We start from the raw sequence: 20774 nt of genomic DNA, 5'->3' as shown, positions 1-20774 counted from the left end.
TATATGTAATCAGTTTTTTAAAATAGTCAACCATATAGGAGCCTATTCGTGACCAGACACACACACACACACACACACATTCAGCATTATATATATATATATATATATATATATATATATATATATATATATATATATATATATATATATACTGGCAAGAATACGCGACAATATTCGGTTTTAGTCTTTAATCCCGCCAAGACACGCAACCGATTCCCAAAAGTTAATATAGATCCCCGTGTACCATTTCTTTCAAGCTATGAACCCATTAACATTTCAGTTTCATAAATTTTAAATTACAAATCAAATAATATGAAAATTTTATTTTTATTTCGGACTATTAGTCTCATCTTTATTAGTTGTTGTTTTTTGTTTATTTATTTATTTTTTTTTTTGGTTCACAACGTTTCAGCCAACTAATAGTCCGAAATAAAAATAAAATTAACATAAAAATGCTCATCTCAAAATAAAAAATTCCAATTAAGGAATAATATATATATGAAACTTCATATTTCCTTTTTCTGAAGGTCAAGCACAAACCCAAACCACGCAATATGATTATACATTATTTGATCAAGATGAAATATTATTATCCAATATCTTATCTAATATAGTTTCAGAATATACATATGGTTATTGTGGACTATCCCGAAAACCTAACAGGAGTTTGTTAACAAAGAAATAATGCGAACAAAACTCTAGCTTCATATATAAAAGATAAACGTTTCAGTGTAAAGTTTAACAAGTTTCTTGTATAAAAAGTGTTTGTCTAGGGATTATAAGTAATTCGCTTTACACCGACTGTTTATCTGATTGGGATAATTTCATTCTAATGTTTTGTGATTATTTTTAATCTTTTGTTTATTTATTTGAAAGGGACGTTGCTTAATAATCAACTTCTTTCAGCAAGAAAAGCTTTAACAAAAGATACTTTTCTACCCGAGGCGAGATAAACGAGAAAATTTTATTTTTATTTCGGACTATTAGTCTCATCTTTATTAGTTGTTGTTTTTTGTTTATTTATTTATTTTTTTTTTTGGTTCACAACGTTTCAGCCAACTAATAGTCCGAAATAAAAATAAAATTAACATAAAAATGCTCATCTCAAAATAAAAAATTCCAATTAAGGAATAATATATATATGAAACTTCATATTTCCTTTTTCTGAAGGTCAAGCACAAACCCAAACCACGCAATATGATTATACATTATTTGATCAAGATGAAATATTATTATCCAATATCTTATCTAATATAGTTTCAGAATATACATATGGTTATTGTGGACTATCCCGAAAACCTAACAGGAGTTTGTTAACAAAGAAATAATGCGAACAAAACTCTAGCTTCATATATAAAAGATAAACGTTTCAGTGTAAAGTTTAACAAGTTTCTTGTATAAAAAGTGTTTGTCTAGGGATTATAAGTAATTCGCTTTACACCGACTGTTTATCTGATTGGGATAATTTCATTCTAATGTTTTGTGATTATTTTTAATCTTTTGTTTATTTATTTGAAAGGGACGTTGCTTAATAATCAACTTCTTTCAGCAAGAAAAGCTTTAACAAAAGATACTTTTCTACCCGAGGCGAGATAAACGCCAGACGTATCTTTCGCTCGGAACGAGAAGAAGGATTTTAGTTATTTGAAAAGCTCATCCCTTTTTTGATTGGCTGAAAAGGATAAACTCTTTCGACTAATCGTAGTCGTTTACGAATGATGCTCACATTTCAAACAACATCCGAAAGAAACTATTGCATATTACGTTTATGAATTTTTGAGATGAGGATTGGTTATTCGTATTATTTGGAATCTTCGGACTCCTATTCTCATTTTGAGTATTCTTATAACACTCAAGATGAGAACAGAGGTCCGAAAATGAAAAATAATACGAATAACATTTTATTAAAACTTATCCCGTTCGTCACTAATAAAACGCCCTCTGATAAAATTTATTTGTTTCCCCATGAGAGCAAAATCAGACAATAGATCAGTTTTAATATGGGGATATCGATTCGCCCCCCACCCCCAAAAGGGCACTCTGGATTTGGACAAAAATAGTCAAGAAAGATGCTTAAAGACATAATAGATACTAAACTTTAATCCTCGCATGTTTTGCATTTGAAATCTAGATTATAAGCCAGTCGTGAAACTACTTACCTTCGCTTGACAACGTATGGCAAACCTTTTCGATATTGTATGAAATATTCCAGAAGTTATGCGATTATAACGTTGATAACTTAAAAACTTATTTAGCTGATCAAGCTGTAATTTTATGCATTGGTTGCTGTTATTAAAGAGTACCAGATCCATGCATGAAAGTTGTAAAATCGGCAGTAGAATAGTCTTTGAACCAGTTACATCGATTCCTACCGACGAAGAAATAGGTACTCAGACAGAAAAAGCTGAATCAAAACAAGCCGGTCAAAATCAAAACGTAGCTAATTTTCTAACATAAAAAAATCACCTTATGTTTTTTAACGATACTTTTTTTTTGAGGAGAGAAGTCAATGATAAAAAAAAAAATTTACGGGAAAGTTAAAAGTGAAGATCTTTCGATAAATTGTGTGTTTTTTAATATATTCAAATACATCAATGATGTTTACAATTTTTTTTTTTAGCATTTTGTTTTTTGGGTATTCGTACAACTTGAAACTGATCAAACCCGAATAGGTAAGGGTTAGTTTAGGGTTAGTTTAGGGTTAGTTTAGGGTTAGTTTAGGGTTAGTTCGCTTTTTGTCCGGCTCATTTAGTAGATTTCTGCCTACCAGGATAGTTACTCAATTTACGGATAAATTTTTCGTTTGCTTCTCGAGTGTTCTGGTTGGCTAAGCGCGTCAACATCTTCCGGTTATTTACGTAAACAATCGTAAAGTCAATTTTGCTTAGTTAAAAAACTGTACCAGTATCAAACTCTGCAATTGAAATTTCGTAAAAATGTTAAAATGTCCAGATGAAGATCATGGTAATATACAATACAGGATTTCATTGGTTACTATATGGACCAAGTAACGAGTCTCTACGAGGGATAAAACCGAAATTATCGCTTTCCATGACCTTAACCTTTAGAAATTATATAAGTTAGATCATGAGCGATATTTTGTGACCATCGGCTAAACGATGTTGACGTTAGGCTGTACACAAATAAACAATCTCAAATGAAAACATCTTGGCGAAAGTAAATATCTGTAAATGAATCTTCGTATTTTCAGTTAATTCAATGTTATTAGGTATTTCATTCACTTGTCTCCTTGTGAGATTCAGGTTAAACCAAGTTAGTATAGATGAGCATTTCAGAATGTTTATCTTAATGACGTCTATGGAAATGTTAGGACAGCAAGGCTTTCTCGGGCGCGAGGGAAGAATAGATAGTTCATATTTGCGAGGAAAACTTCCAAATGGAGCTTTTTTGGTCTGATTTTTGAGTGTGAGTGTATCTTTTTGTAACATATTTAGACGTGTGTGCGTATGTGTGTGTGTGTGTGCGCGCGCGCTCGAGCGTGTGTCTATTCATTTCCATTACGGAGGCATAGCAAGTTATAATCCATTGGTGAAACAGATAAACTGTCAGCTGAAATGTTCACCCAAATCATTAGAGATAACTGCCTCGATAATTAAAAGAGATTTCCAATCAGTAATTCAGATGTTCCAAGCTTAATAATTAGTAGGAAAACATCTAACATGGCGCAGCGGTTATCAAGGGTACCTCCTCATCTTGCACACCAAATCGTGGTGCTAAATCGATTCTTAAAAAGGCTTTTCTACGATTGTGATCTCAGAGTTTATATTTTGAGTTCAACGCTTAACTGCAGTTCTTAAATAATCGTGTTGGTGTAACATTTTAAACGTTTGAACAAATAATATTTGCCCATAGTTTACATATTTTACATAATGGCGCAGTCATGCCAGCTTCATGTGGATTTATTTTCTTTGTCGCCATGTACTTCATGTAACCCTCGCCGAAATTCATACCAGTTAACATAATCTCTACTTACTGGTGTAGGGTTCTAATATATAATATTGGCTCAAAATTATCTTTTTTGAACCAGATCACAATTATCTCCTCTAGTAAACACAAGGAAACATTCTCCTACTCCCCGAAATGAAAAATATCAAATTTCTTGCACGAATTCAGAAAATTGAATTTAGTCTCTTTCTGGCTTGTATGTGGAATTGTATCCAATTCGACAGTCGCTATTTTGACATTGCCTTCACCTCTCCTGCCTGCTGTCCCTTTAGCCAAGTCTGGTCGCATAATCAGGCCGACAAACCATCATCAGTAACGTAAGTCATATTCACTTTATTCATTGCACCTCTGATTTTTCTCTCCGCGCGTCTGCAGTTGTTCAATATTGACTTTTGGCGATGATTGGACATGTAACTCGACGCGATGAAGTTCTTATGTAATCCTCAAAGGTCAAGCGGCAGGTTGGGAGGTCTCATATTACAATCAAGGCCTTTCTGGATGACACAAGGCCTTTCTGGATGACTTTTTTTAATTACATTTTCACCCCCAAAAAGGCACATTGCCACTTTGGTGTAAGGGGCTACTATCAGGGACATAAGCTACTGGGATACTATGTAGGGAGTTGGGCAGCAAGATGTCGGTTCACTTCTGCATGTCAGTACAGTTGGGGAAGCAGGGGCCCGGAATGGAATTCCAAAGTCTAGCAGTTCTGGGGAAGAAATTACTGGAATAGAATGCTTTCTTACATCTAGGGATCTCTACTGTGTAGGTGTGGGATTTAGCTGTTTGTTGGGTTTGTCGGGGGTATTTACGTCGTGGGGGCACAAGTGCTTGCAGTTCGTCAGAGCATTCACCATTAAAATACTTGTAGAACAGGCAGAGGGATGCAACATTTCATCGTGGGGGGGAGAGAGGCCGAAGCTTAGATGACTACAGAATTTCGCACTTTTACAAACATTATTTACGTTGGCTTAACTCTTTTTATGAATAATAATAAAAAGTAACTAAAGCATTAAAAAGAGTTAAGTCAACGCAAATAAATAAATAAATAAATAAATAAATAGATGTTTGTAAAAGTGAGAAATTATCAATACAGTTTCGAGTTTTTTTAAGCGAGTTTATGGGTGTTTTTTTTTTAATAATTTGTTTTATGAAAGGTGAGTTTGTGGGCGTTTCTTTACAATAATTTATCTGTTTTTATGAAAGGTGAAGTAGTTTTTTGTTTTGTTTTTTTTCAAAACTTTTTTTTTTTTAAATTTTTTAAGTATTACAAATTTCACTAACATGCTGGAGAAATGTTTCATAATTTTCCATCCCGTTGTCAATTTTCATATCATACGCCTCCCGATACGTCAACATGGGACTATTTCATATCTCCTGAAGACACTTCCGTATTTAGAAGATATTTTTTTCAATTTTTTTTCATAATCTGGTTAATTAGTGTCCAATCAATAATAATCCAGTGAAAAAATTTCCAAAAACCTATCAGTATAGAAATTACGTAGGGGGTGATGGTTGTACAAGTCCGCCTTTTATTTTTATATATTTTTTTGTTTGTGGAATTTTTTTTTTCATTAAACGTTTTTTCCCAATAAAACATTTTTTTAGTATTTTTTAACAAGTTTTTTTGTATCCAAAGAAAAATTTACAGCCGACATTTCCAGAAAAACGGGATTTAAACTGCGTTTAAACTTGAATAAATCCCAAATGATTCATGAATAGGACACGTAACCGCCTTATATTTTTTTAATAATTTTCTTTTATTATCGTATTCACAGAGTGTCTAAAAATGTATTTAACTTTAACATTTAAACATGCTGCTTTTCTGTTCTGCAGGTGTAATTAATTAATCATAGCATGACAGTAAATCAAATTAATTAGGAAGAGAGGAAGTTTATCCTGAAATAAATAATTCATGAATGTATTATTTTAAAGTGTGAGTACATTTACATATTTTTAAGACACACACTCTCTTTCTCTCTCTCTCTTATTTTTACGCACGAGACGCTTCACTATTTCAAGTAATTTAAATGTAATTTGAACTGAAGCATATAAAAGCAATCAGATTATAAGCGAAACAGTAATCAAAAACTGCTTGAAGACGACCGAAGAAAATCAGTTGCAAGTACTTGCAAAAAAAAAAAAAAACAGAAAATAAACAGATGGACGGAAACGACTACGGAACTTTCCTGCACAAATTCGACCGAAACATAAGAATGACAATTCGAAAAATGGCAAAATTACAAAAAAAGATAAATAAGCAAATACACTCCGTGGTATTTAATTAACAATATTTGCCTGAATATATATATATATATATATATATATATATATATATATATATATATATATATATATATAATTTAAAAAACGTAGAAAAGGAATACAAAACATTTGAATTACCTCCATTATCTGACGTGTTAGCACGTTCTGTATCCGATCCGTTCGGGTCAACCGAGGTACGTTCCACTGTTTCAAGCTATATATATAAAAAAAGAAATTAATAAAATATCCTTGAATTTTTAAATTTTTGAAAAATATTTTTGAAGAAAGTTTCTGTCGCTCTCATATATCAACATATTATGACGTAAAACGTATAAAAATCAAATATCATGATTCAAGTTTGTTATAAAAAGAAACATTGATTTCGAACGCACTCCTGTCTTATTAAAGGATCTGCAGTTGATTTTATAGGTTCATTCTTAGCTTTGGTCAAAATCGGACTTCTTCGTTAATCGGATTTTTTTCGATTATCGATTGTCGACACTTATCAGACGCATTCCGATGCAAAATCTACGTAAGAACACTCCCAGACACATCAAGTACGTCATGTAAAATTAAAAAAAAATCGGCCCAGCCGTTTCCGAGTCCATAGGGAACGAATTCTTTAACTCACACACACACAAATTCCTTTTATATAACACTAGAGATATACACACATTATGCGTGTAATGTTTATATGATACATATATGTGTGTTTATATGTTGTCTATATATGTTTATATGTTATGGATTTTTTTTTATAATCTTTAGGTAAGAATTTCAGAATATGTTTAGAAGTTGTTTTTAAAAGTAAAGAAGTCCCACGTTTTCCAGAAAAGGAAGGGAAACATATCATCATTATTATTTATTTTAACGGGAAAAATTTATTTCGATAAAGGTTTTTTTTCCGAAGTTTTCAGAATTTATGAATTTTGGGGGCGTGAGAAATATATTTTTGTAGGGAGGAAAAGACTTGGGAAAGAAGATATTCATAAATCTTTATAATTTTTATAGTATTTATAAGGTTGAGATATTTTAGAAAATTTTTAAACACATATCACATGTTCAAAATTGTTAAACACATGTCACATGTTCAAAACGATACAATTCATATAAAGTGAATTATTTGAATTGAAATAGGAATTTTCTATTTTTTGTAAGGCTCATAAAGATATCTCTTCGAATGAGATTATTTGAAAGAAGGCAGATTAAACAAAAAGGAACAATTAAATTTAATATTTATTTTCTTTTTACCTTCGGTTCTTCTCCACCAACGTTTTTTTTGTTTCCCCCTGTTTATAGTTCGTTTCCAAACCATTTTTTAAAAAGTATTCTGTGTAAAAATCTACACTACCGAAAAAAATATTTTAAAAACAAAACCACAGTTTATTTATCCCAGAATGACCTTTGAGATCAAATATGGTGAAGATAGCTGGGTAGTAATTTCTTTATAAATGTAAATGAACTAAAAATAAAAACGCTATTTTTATTCTGAATCCGCACCGGTTTGAAAACTATCGTACCATGTTGATCTGATCTGATATTTTGTAAGTATGTGTATATATATTTAGGAATATTGCATATGGTGATAAAGGATCATTTAGCATTACAAAAAAACGTATTTAAGTAATATTTTGACAAGGATTAAAATTATCTGGTGAAATTTTATCTGGCAAAAATGTACTTGCAATCTTATTCAAGGTTTCTGATCGTAAATAAAACTGCTCGACTTGCGTATGTGATTCTTTCAACTACTAATAAATACAATTATTATAAATAAAGTAAATCTTTATATAAAAAACAACGATAATTCTTAAAAAATGAAGACGTTTCTTCACGATGAAAACCTCATCAAAGTCTCAACTTACTCAATTCTGACACGATTTGCCAGCAGGAATTTTTAGCATATTATCGCGTTAACTCCACCCCGACCTTTCCAGGTCAGAGATGTTTATCGAAAACTGATAACTGAATGGAACAATCTCTGAAAGTTGTCTGCGAGTAATTCCTTAGAAGCGATTAAGCTTGGCAAGATTATCTCAATGTGAAATCATGATGACCTTCAAAAGTCACTGAAAGTTTCTTTTTTTTTTAATTTATTTATTTATTTATAAGAAAAGATGGAAAAGATTGCAAAAGGCGTCAAAATTTGGAGCTGATGAGAAGGGAGGAGCAACCGTCCTAAAACTGTGATAAATAGACGCAAATTTTATTTGCGGATTCAGCCTCGATATATTCTATTTATTTATACTAATGAGGATCCATTTGTTTAGTTATGATTTTTTTTCTCTGAATCACCGACTGTGGTGGGGAGTCTTAACACCCTCATTCTTAAGGGCTTTACATTGCCTCTAACTAATAAAAACATCTCGCAACAATTGACCTTAAATACACATTTTCCCTATGTCACGTGGTCAAACTAACCAATTGTAGACTTACCATGGAAACTCTAACAGCTTTCTGGAGTTTTAAGGTTCAATCCTTAGTACGGACGATACTAAGAATTCAATTACGAATAACAGCATGAAATAATCGGTCGTGACTGACAGAACAAGTGCAAGTTATCCCTCTGGATTAAATATAGGTTCCTGTTAAAAATTTCGTCCAGATTCCAGAATTCGACAAGATACACCTAAAACGTTGCAAGAAGAACATCCCAAATAAGAATAGTAGTCCAAATAATCCCAATAATACAAATCACATTCGGTCTTGATGATTTCATATTGAATGCATTTCCTACGTATCGATATGTAAGGAAAAGTATTTGTTCATACATTAACAAATGCCTTGAAATTCACCGAGAAATTTAAAAGGGATAAATCCTTTGCCACAGGTTTCTCTATTTCTACATTAATAAAATTATAAGACAACTTAGCCTCTGTTGTGTGTGTGTGTGACACAGAGAGAGAGAGAGAGAGAGAGAGAGAGAGAGAGAGAGAGAGAGAGAGAGAGAGAGAGAGAGAATTTTCGATTTTGTCTTTTATTAATATTAAATAGATTATAATTCGAAATGGTTCCTCGTTTACTAATATTTAACAAAAAATAACCAAAAATAAGATAAAACAATAGTTATCGCTTGTACACAATTTTCATCGCATTATGTTCAAGCCACTACACTGCGGTTTTATCATCAACGTGTCGTCATTATTTTTAAGCACAGCGGTAATACAACACAATTTGCCGACATTTTTCACATTAAAGCTATTAATATTTTCTCAAAACTTTCTCACGGGTTGGCCGTTCCCCAGAAACTATCTCCTAATTCAGTTAATCGGATTCATTGGAAGTTTTGCTGACGGCATATTATTATACAAGTGATCAACGACAATTGGAAAATGTCCGACAGGAAGTCTGCGCATAAATCAGTTCGACGTCCATGAATATGACGTCATTAATTATGAATTAGATTGATAGAAAATTACATTCAAGTAATAATCTGAGGAATTCTGATGAAAAGGAAAATATGATGGTTGGTTCGGATCTTTAATAGAAAAGACCCCCCAACACATACATAAGATAAGTACAAAAAAGTAACAATCACAACAACAAAACAGCAACAAAAATCAAACAACAAGATTAAATACGGGTTGTAGTAAAATTAAATAAAAGGAACAACGAATTAATTAAGCGAGACGATATATGAAAAAAAAAAAATCCTTTCGGTATATTTTTGCTTTTTTGTAAGCTCACACAGCTAGCCATCATCCACTGATGCGTCTCAAAGTAACGTTTATTCTGTATTTGTTACAGCTTAATCCTAACCCAAAGCATGTCTAGAGATAAAACATAAAAGTAGGTCAAAGATATGTGCGCGTACAGCGCATAACTGGAGGGGTACATTTTTCTTTTTACAACACTGTTTTATTAAAGACCCGTCCGTTCTTTGTCTAACTAATGAATACTACATTTTTTCGCTCTTTACAATATTAGAACACACGACCTAAAATGGAAGGTCATTTCCATCAGGTCACTCCTGTGTCCTGCAAACACACAAATTAAAATTTAATGCATTGCTAGAGATATTCATTATTGTTCAGTGCAGTTGATTATATAAAGTTGAAAATAATTTAATTGCCAAATTAAATCCATCAGAATGCATTTCGGTTTCTTTGTAAACATGGTAGCCATTAAATCATTGTGAATTACTTTGTGACTCTTTGAAATCTCAGTGGATTGTGAAAGCATTTCAACTGCCGAATATAATATATGTGTTCTTGTATTCGTGCAATACTGAAATAAATAATGTCGCCAACACCGGCAAATAGAAAATATTCCAAGAGATTTAGTATTATACTAACAGGCCACCTGGCGTGTCCGGTCGTAATATACGTTTAAATATTATAATTCGTGCAGATTACGTCTTTATTATTACAGAGACTATTCTCTATCGATTATTATATTAAAACTAATATATAGTAAAAAGATCAAAACTAAATAGTACACACACATACATTTGGGTTGCTAATCTTTTCCTCAATACTAGAATATAAATATAATTTATACTTTCATATGCTTCGTTATAGAGATAGGTTTTCCAGACCATATACATGCAAACAGGTACATAATAGGATATATTTGTCTATATTGGTAGAGTATTCCATTCCCAAAGCCCTTTAGAGTATTTAGTTATCGTTTGTGATCAATTACGTGGTTGGTTTCCTTATGTAACGCTACTTTACGATAATAGTTCTCGTAGGTATATATAAACATGCAAATTACAAGCGTGCTCGACCCATAGATTATTTTAGTTAATCGTTTTCGGATGTTTAATAATTAAGTATGCAAAGTGCACTCACCTTTATTCAGTTGATGGCATATTGTGTTTCTGTTTGTTTAATATTAAATGATAGCGTCTGAAATGGTGTTAAGAGATAACGAAAGGATTGCCCCTTCTTTAATTTAGCTAAGTTATTTATGCTAGTCTTTTCTTTGATACTTTTCGGTAAGTATAGTTATTAATTTGTTGTGTATCAGGGCTACTTTGTATCTTTTCAACTCTTCCCTTGGTTCATTTATTTATTACTTAAGATATTGGGAGTGAACGGATATGAATTGTAGTAATATTAGTATGAGAGGATCACTATTTGCTTTTTTTTACATCTGATTTAAAGCGTAGCCTCCAAAGTGTTTGCAGCTTATAGCATTTTTTACATTAAATAATTTTTCACCGTTCTTAAAACTAATAATCTCATGTTTCTCCGCTAAACATAGGTAACACAGTGAAGTTAATGAACTACATGTTTTAGCCTTCCTAAGTATTTTCCATTCGACTAAAGGTGTTTTGTTCGCCTCAAGTAAAGTGAGGTGTCCGTAGTATATGCTTTATAATTCGTTGAGAGTGTATGACCATAGGATCTGTCTATGTAGAAATTTTCTATTTCTTGATGTTCTACGGTGTATATTTTAGCCTGGTATACTACCGAAGATGCAATTGCTTAATGGACATTCGGTTGGTCTTTGGCAATCGCAGGTATTTCTGTTATCACTATTATTAGTGTCGGCAGTTGGATTATTTCTCCTTAATATTTTATTACTGTTTTTTTATGCTTCTTTCTAGGTTTTCAGTACAGCTCTAGCTATGTTGTTTTTGTTAAAGATTTGATGTAGTGTACTACCTGGTGGATAGTATTTATCTATAAGATGTAGGAACATATTCCCACGTTCTGTTTTTATCATTAGGTTAAGGGGTGGGGGGTGAGCCAGATTATCTTTCGACCTCGATTATTAGATCTAGTCGTAATTATATTGCTTGTATTGTATTTAATGTCGGCATTTTGTATCCGCTATTTTTTGTGCATTGTTATAAATATTTTTTATCTATTGAATATTTCCTTATTGAAGTTATTTATTCTACGTTCGATTGATTTAGGCATGTGCTTAATAATAGAAGGTGGTTGGTTGGAGCGTGGGTGGATATATGTGGGGTTTGCGTTTTCTTTAATGTATGGTTTGTAGGTATTGATAGCTAAATCAAAGGTTACATTCAGAAAGCTGTATTGTTTAATATTGCTAGTAATTTCCATATTTTTCAGAACCTTTGCCAGCTATGTCCTCTGTTGAGCACTCTTTAATAATGCCGCGATTTTTATTGGATTTACATCTAGGAAACCAATCTATACAACTATTACACACACACACACACACACACGCACACACACACACATATATATATAAATTCATATCCTGTCATCCCTTTTTAAAGGATTGAATCGCCTGATCGCCGAACACAAGCTGCAAGCAAGCAAGGTTCACAGTTTTATAATTATATAGATATAATTATATAGATATAATTATATAGCATAAGTACATATACATGTTTATAAGTAGATATGAATATGTATTTATTTTTTTAGATAGACATACATACATATATATACATATATATATATTCATATATACGTATCCATTTTAATAGAGATAGAACCATATACACATTTAACGCAGAAATTGATTATATCTCAAATACGCCCAATTTTGGAAAATGTCATAAAATATGAAAACGGATGTAGAGGAGACATTTTAAATCTTGGACACACACGCTCACACTTATCCAGACTCTCGTCTATAAACGACAAATTAGGCTTCACACATCAGACGCATATGGCTACCTATTGACAGCTGTTTTTAATTCAACTAAATCAGCTCGTGCGTGAATGAGGAAGCAAATGCTTGTTGTGTTGGCAAGAAGAAAGGGGAAATAGCGTCCACACCCTCGAGTATGTCCATTTTGTTTTTGATTAGACTTAGATTTTCCAGTGTACGGGATTAATGAGGCTGTAACAAAATATCTTATTGGGATATTAACGAAGACATTTCCCGTTTAAATGAATCGACAATTCGTTAAAGAAATGGAGTGGATTAAACAGAAACAAAAAAAGATAAATATTTAAAACAGCGAGTTTGATGCTTGTGTAGATTTATGATCAACGTATTTCAGGTATAAACATTATTACATACTGGCGTGTCATGTCAAAATTAGTATAAATCCTAAAAATTACGACGAATAATCCAATAGAAAAATAATTACAAGTGAAAATAGAATTTATCGGATTATCGAGTTTTATCGTTTGGTGAAATGTGGAAGAGATGTGCGACCAATTCTAGATGACAAATTGACTTTTCTCTTTTAACTTAAATTAAGGGTCTGCCATTTTTAAAGAATGTAGTTATGGATGATTTTTTTAAAATACACTTTAATTTTTAATTTTTGGAATTTATACAAATTTCCACATGACACGTAAGTACGTAATAATATCTTTACCTGAAATACGTAGGTTTAAAAGATAATCAATGTACAGAAGCGCCAAGAATTTTCTTTATAAAACTGAAATGTAATAATTTGGAATAAAATCAAGAATCTGGGAAAATTCGTAACACGAGAGAACCATATGCGAAAAAGACCAAAGATTTATGCTCCGTGGAAAATGTCCGGCCATTACAGGTATTCTCTAAAGGAGAAGATATAAAGTAAGATATTTGAGATTCAATTTATAAATAATTGTATCAGTGGGGAGTATTTTATTATCTTACACGTTACAACAAATCCGTATGTTTTCTGGTATCAAAGATACAACACGCATGTTAGCTTTTTCTAACAAAATCATTTATAAAAATAAATAATAAAGGAACAGATGTAGATTTAACGTTTATTAATACCTAGCGGTGGTACCTGGCGTTGTCCGGGTGTGGTGAGGTGTGTGTGTATGTGTGGGGGTAAATTAAAACAAAATGGAAAATAAAGAATAAGCGAATGTAATAACCTGTTTAAATATTATAACTTTTCTAAAATCGGGGAAAAAACAGCGAACATGATGCAAAATAAAGAAAAAGCGAAAAAAATGGCATAAATAACCATGTTTAAATGTTAAAACTTCTTTAAAAAAATCGAACCCCCCCCCAGCGAACGTGATGGAAAAATATAAAAAAACGAACGAAAAAATAGCATAAATAACCCTGTTTAAATATTTAAAATTTAATAATCGAAAAAATATATATCTGATATCTAGGCTCGAACATGCAATCTTAAGATAATGACGCTGCCACTATAACGACAGGTATATGATCGCGTGAGCGAAGTCACGTGTTTTGTTAAACATTTAAATTAATTCAAGAAAGAAGTTCTTTACGCATGCGTGTTTGGCTAAATTGTCATGAAGGAACGATTTTTTGCTACGCCTCCCTGTAGAAAAGTGCCCAATTGAAGGTGAAAGAATTAATAGCAAATTTTTCGATATTTGTCGTCCAAAGGGTCGAACTTCAAAACGACACCTATCTCGTGAAAATCCGTCGCCTCTGTCGAAGGTTTTAGGCATACATACATACATACATATGATGATTGCAACGTCTTGTCAGACGAGTGCCACTCCCTCAGACATTTAAAATCCATGAGCCCAAATGTCTGAGGGAGTATCTATACAAATATGATGTTACAGAGTCTTAGCTTTGTACGACAGCTAAGTCTCTCTCTCGGTTCAAAATGTTGAGATCCAGCAACAAGCAAGAGCAAGATAACCAGCAACAAATTAAACTGCAGACCAGCTTAATGCGGGTACTGGTGTTCCGCTTTATGGTTTTTTAAATCAGAGATTTGCTTCTCCTAGAAAGGTTGCCTTCACCACGGCTTACGGGAGCCCTCTCTACCCCAATACACATATACACACACAAATATACCGTGTACATACATACATACATACATACATACATACATACATACATTTAAACAGATTTTTGCCCTTTATATTATAGACTAGCCTGGGTGCCCGGCATTGCCAGGGTTTTTGGAGGTGTGTGTTGAGCAAAAAAAAAAAAAAGAAGTGGTTGTAAACAGGCAGGCTCGAACCCGTACTGCATAGGAGGGAAAGAACGTGCACCCCCCCCCCAAAAAACGTTACGTCTTTGCTGTTGCGTCCATTGCCAAAGTGGAAGTGGTGAAGGTTTAAATTAAGGCTAGTCAATCGAGGGGATGAATTTCGAAAATATCGGCGAAAAAAGCGACCCCTCCCTGTAGAAAGTACCCAATTAAGGGTGAAGGAATTGATGTTTTAGCCAATTTTTCAATATTTGTCAGCCCAAAGGTCGCTTCAAAACGATACCCATCTCGTGAAAATCCGTCGCCTCTGTCGAAAGTTTTAGACAGACATACATACATACAGACATACATTTAAACAGACAGGTGAGATTGATATTATAGATTATCGACGTTTTAACACAGACTAGACATGCAAGGCAGGATATAAAAATACATTAACATATACACAAAACACGCAATTATGACAAAATGAACCCTAAATGCAAACTGTAATATTCTGCAATACAAAAAGCACAAGTAGTATGACCAAGGATATAAGACTATTAATTCAAACCGTTTTCAAAACTTTGCATTCTTTATATTTTAATATAATTTTAATGTATATTTAAATTGTAAAAACGGCGGAGTTGTGAAACCATCACCCCCCTGCGTAATTTCTATACTGAGATTTTTTGCAATTTTTTCACTTGATTATTATTGATTGGACACGGATTAACCAGATTATGAAAAAAAAAAAAAAATAGCAAAAAAAAAAAAAATTATTTCGATATTTGAAAGGGGTGCTCACTTTTTAGTTACAACGTTATGGTAAATCAGTCACTCATTTTGTAATCAATAAAAACGCGTGTATATCAAAACCATAGAAAGCAAAAATGACATGAGCCTACCGCATTTGTAAGTCAGAAATATTTTTGTTTCTCAAAGAAAAAAGATAGAATGAACGTGACTTTTTTTTTTATTGTTTTTTATGAAAATAAAGTTTCGTTTTTTTTTGTTTTTTTTTAAAACGTATTTAGTTTTTTGGGTTTGTATTACTGTACACATAGATTCGAAAAAGTTTTCAAAAAACAAATATAACAAATAAATGTTACCAAAGGCAAGATAAGTTTTCTATCTAACTAGATATGTTTTTAGCGTTTTTATTTAATGTAGCATTTTTTTGGTACTCATGCAGAGAGTGATTCGTGCTGAAACAATGACGTTATTATTCAAAAAGCCATTCTTAACATGGGGAGGGGAAGGTGTTTTGTACCTATTCTGTACTTTAACCTTACAACTGAATTAAAAAAAAAAACATATCATAAACTTTTATTAAACGTGGAAATACGATTTAAAAACTAGCACGGATCACTCTCTGCATTAGCACTTTTTTTTTTTATTTTTTTTTTATTTTTTAAGTATTATAAATTTCACTGACATGCTGGAGAAATGTTTCATAATTTTCTATCCCGTTGTCAATTTTCATATCATACGCCTCCCGATATATTGCTTTGTCAATATGGGACCATTTCATATCTCCCGAAGACACTTCCGTATTTAGAAGAAAAAAAAAATGGGTGACTGATTTACGAGAACGTTGTAACTAAAAAGTGAGCCCCCTTTCAAATGTCGAAATGATTTTGTTTTTCAATTTTTTTTTCATAATCTGGTTAATTAGTATCCAATCAATAATAATCCAGTGAAAAAACTTCAAAAAACCTATCAGTATAGAAATTACGCATGGGAGTGATGGTTGTACAACTCCGTAAAAACTTTAATCAATCAATAATAAAAAAATAAATAAATAAATGGCATTCATTACGTTTATTTAAAGGATATTTAGCTTGCAATTGTGTTTACGAGAAAATAACAATTTTTCTTAATATGATTGAATCTTACATTATCATCATCATCGGCTTCTCTTTATTCGTCTTATTATTGAGAGAGAGATAGAGATAGAGAGAGAGAGAGAGGGCAAGGGCGAAAGAAAGAGAGAGAGAGAGAGAGAGAGAGAAAGAGAGAGAGAGAGAGAGAGAGAGAGAGAGAGAGAGAGGGTCAGTGCAGTCCATAAATGTACTTTGTTTCATAAAATGATGCCAGATCTGAAGAGATGGGGAAAATCACAAACAGATGTGACGACGTTTCAGTATTTATTATTATTTTAAAGTTTCATTTGGGCATTTTTATTTGTTTATTTGAACTAAGTGCATTAATGGCAATTTTACCAAATGAATGTTCCCTGGTGACGTTACAAAAAAGAAAAAAAGAAAATCCAAACTTTCATGTTGTGCTTTTGTGTGTGCACATCTGATCTGATGAACTCGTCAGATATTTTCACCATGCTTCTGCGCGGGCGCGCGCAAACACACACACACACACACACACACACACACACACACACACACACACACACACACACACACACGTGCAGCATAAATTCCTTTATACAAACACTAGCAGGCCATGCGGCGTTGACTGATCGTAAAATAGGCTTAAATATGACATTTTTATTTTTTACAGATTTCCTATTTATTATTATAGAGACAATTCTCTATTGATTATTATATTGTACCCAATATAGAGTAGTGATTTGAAAAATAAAAAAGAAAAATAAATGACTTGGGTGCCATCAACTAGAATCGAAACATTTAGCGCTCCAACCTTAGTTGTTACCTTTTGTCAGACTGGTAAAAAATAGTTAAAATGAACTAATTTAAACTTATAGACGCATATTTGCGCATGTATACAAGAGCGCTAAGTTGACTTAAGTTTGACAAGTTCCACGTTTTTTTTTTACCCTTTACAGCTATTTTTACTCGCTAAAAACTTATAAAAGAAAGGTCCACAAAATTCAATCACTTGGTCTGCCGCGAGCAGCTCTGCAATTTTGTATCTCAGAGGAGATGCATTTTGAAAAAATGGAGACAGACAGATAAGCGGACAGGCATAGTGAGTTTTATAAATTGGATTTTTGGCTACATATGTGCAGACCTGTTTTAGTTGCGATCTCATTCGAAATCCAGCTTAATAGGGTAATATTAAAAACTGGACTAAGGCAGATAGAAACACATTCTTTTGGTTTTTAGATGAGGAGGGAGAAGAATAGTGGGTGGACAAGGTATTCATCCACCCTGCCCAGTTATTTATTATTATGCTCACACAGATCTGTACACTCGTGCCTACATACACATTCGGACACTCTGTTGTCTCTCACCATGCATTCGCGGTCAATTACTTTTTATTCATCTGTTTTATTTTTATGATTCTTCTTTATCACTGTTATAATTTAAAGTACTTGGCCTACATCGGTATCTCGGTCAATGCTCTACCAGGCTATCGATAGAGGTTAAACCACCCATACATATGTGGAACATCAACTTACTAGCCTGTACCTATATGTATACACAAGCCATTTATTAAATTATATAGTCTATGTATATGGTTTAATAGTAAATTTAAATGAAAGGTATAAAACAATTTACTGTCCCTACATTTCTAGAATATAAGGACAAAAGAGCAATGAGTGAATAGAAGATAATTAAAGCGTCTTTCACTCATCCTGCTTTTTATGTCTTAATGAGAATTTGGAAATTATAACATTTAAAGACAGAGACCCACTGCAATTCAGGAGACAAACATGAGTAGAGATTGCCAACAATGTGTAATAAAAACTCTGTTTCCAACTTCTTCCTTCTTACTCCTTTTATTTTATCTTAGCTTATTGTTTTTTGTATATTTTTTGTAAAAAAAAACAGTCTGTATTTTTGTTTTTTTAATTATTTTTTGTTCTTTAAATTATTTTCAGTATTTTAGTATTTATTTTGAGTTTCTCCAATTTGATATTTGACTTGGAATTTTAAATTATTTTATTTTTATCGTTATTTAATCTAAGCAGTTACCGCCCTTAATGTGAACGTTATAAATTGTAATTTATAACGATATTTCGATATTTGAAATTTAGATGTTATACTTTGATTGTTTGAATATGAATTTGCATAAATGTTAATTTCATGAGATAGAGTGAAATAGTAGTACCAGTTAAAGATCTATAGACAAGATATATTATCATGGTGTGAAGGTAATTGTGTGCAAGGCAATAGGGACGTAAAAAGGATGTGGAATATTTTTGCATCATTTTTAAAAGATATTAAACGTCAATTAAGAAATATTCCTCAAATTTCAGTTTCTTTGGAGTATTTTCATAGATTTTTAGAAAGCGTCATTTTTTGAGAATTGCATTGAAGTTGATCAACAGTCATTAAAGTTTTTCAATTTCTTCTGGTCAATTTCCTCATCTTAAGACCAATAAGTCTCCTGTGTGTCATCAGTAAGTTGTCGGAATCCATATTAAATAAAGAAGTAGTCAACCACCTCAGCAGAAACGATCTTCTTAGTGACATGCAATATGGTTTCCGCTCCGCAAGATTTACAGCAGATGTGCTAACGGTTATATCTCATAGGATTAGTGAATCTCTTGACAAAGGCTTCCTTTCCAGGACAATTGCTCTTGACATATCGAAGGCCTTCGATAAGGTACGGCATAAGGTCCTACTTCACAATATTTCCAGCTACGGGATCACTGGTAATGTTTTCTCAATCATTAAATCATTTCTCTCTGATAGGCTCATAAGAGTAGTGGTTGATGGGCAGAAATCAAAGGCCCACAGTATTAATGCTGGAGTCCCTCAAGGGTCCATCCTGGACCCAACTCTCTTCCTGATCTACATCAATTATCTCCCAAAACACATACTTAAATCATTCGTTGACATCTATGCTGATGACACAATCATCTATGGCAACACACAAAAGCCCGTAAATGACAAGGTTCTCTCTAATTCTCTCTCTTCTGATCTTGAGCGCGTGGTACAGTGAGGAAAGAGATGGCTGGTTACTTTTAATGCATCCAAAACCAAGCTTTTATCTTTACATCAACGCTATGATCCCCATCTGGCATCAATTGAAATGGATGGCTCTCGTCTTGGGGAGGCTCCATGTTTTGACAAGCTTTTGGGTTTGACCTTTACTCCTGATCTGAAATGGAACACGTACATTAGGTCTGTTGTCAAGGACGCTGGGAAAATGGTGGAATCCTTCTACCGCTCCAGAAGATATCTCACTACTGATGCGATTCTCTATCTGTACAAAAGCCAAGTACGTCCAAGAATAGAGTACTGCTGCCGCATCAGGGCAGGAGCTGCTAAAAACAGCCTATCCTGCCTTGACAGAGTACAAAATAGACTTCGTAGCTTAGTGGAGAATGCCCTTTTCTCTTTCCTGCAGCCTCTCTCCCAGAGAAGAGACGTTACGAGCCTGTCTTTGTTTTATCGTTATTTCCATGGCAAGTGCTCGTCTGAGCTCAAATCTCTCGCCCCCCTCGCCAATCTTTCACGAGAAACACCCGTCTGGCTGAAACTACTGTCAATAATTTCCCCACTCTTTATCTGTGCCTTAATCGAAACGTAGATTCCATGAGCAGAGCTTCTTTCTCAGAAGTGCACGATTGTGGAACTCTCTTCCGTTTTCCTGTTACCCATCTGACTACAACTTAGATGTCTTCAAGTCCAACATAAACAAATTCCTGATAAACCGCCCTCTTAAGTAAGACACGCTATCAAATATCCAATACTAATGATTACTACAATACTATCTCATTGATTACTGTACAAGCAATACCCTTATTCCTGAGTGGCCTCCGGGCCTTGATAAGTGGTGACCTCCATGTAAAAAAAATACAATTTTTCTTCTATATATATATATA

At 33.0% G+C, this 20774-nt stretch overlaps 1 protein-coding gene across 2 annotated transcripts in view; it reads right to left on the bottom strand.

Annotated features, from left to right (window-relative positions):
• The window catches only part of LOC145249631 (uncharacterized), a 256817-nt gene that overhangs the window by 89558 nt on the left and 146485 nt on the right, over positions 1–20774 (bottom strand). For both annotated transcript variants that reach the window (XM_080111378.1, XM_080111380.1), the window contains one exon: positions 6370–6445. In XM_080111378.1, the coding sequence (XP_079967504.1) occupies positions 6370–6445 (76 nt within the window). The remainder of the gene's footprint in view (positions 1–6369; positions 6446–20774) is intronic.

This window comes from Euprymna scolopes, chromosome 28, assembly GCF_053919585.1.
Source record: "Euprymna scolopes isolate OS-2025 chromosome 28, ASM5391958v1, whole genome shotgun sequence".
In the NCBI taxonomy this organism is placed as follows: Eukaryota; Metazoa; Mollusca; class Cephalopoda; order Sepiida; family Sepiolidae; genus Euprymna; species Euprymna scolopes.
Note: the sequence above shows the minus strand (reverse complement) of the source record. Positions and strands in the feature narration are given on the sequence as shown.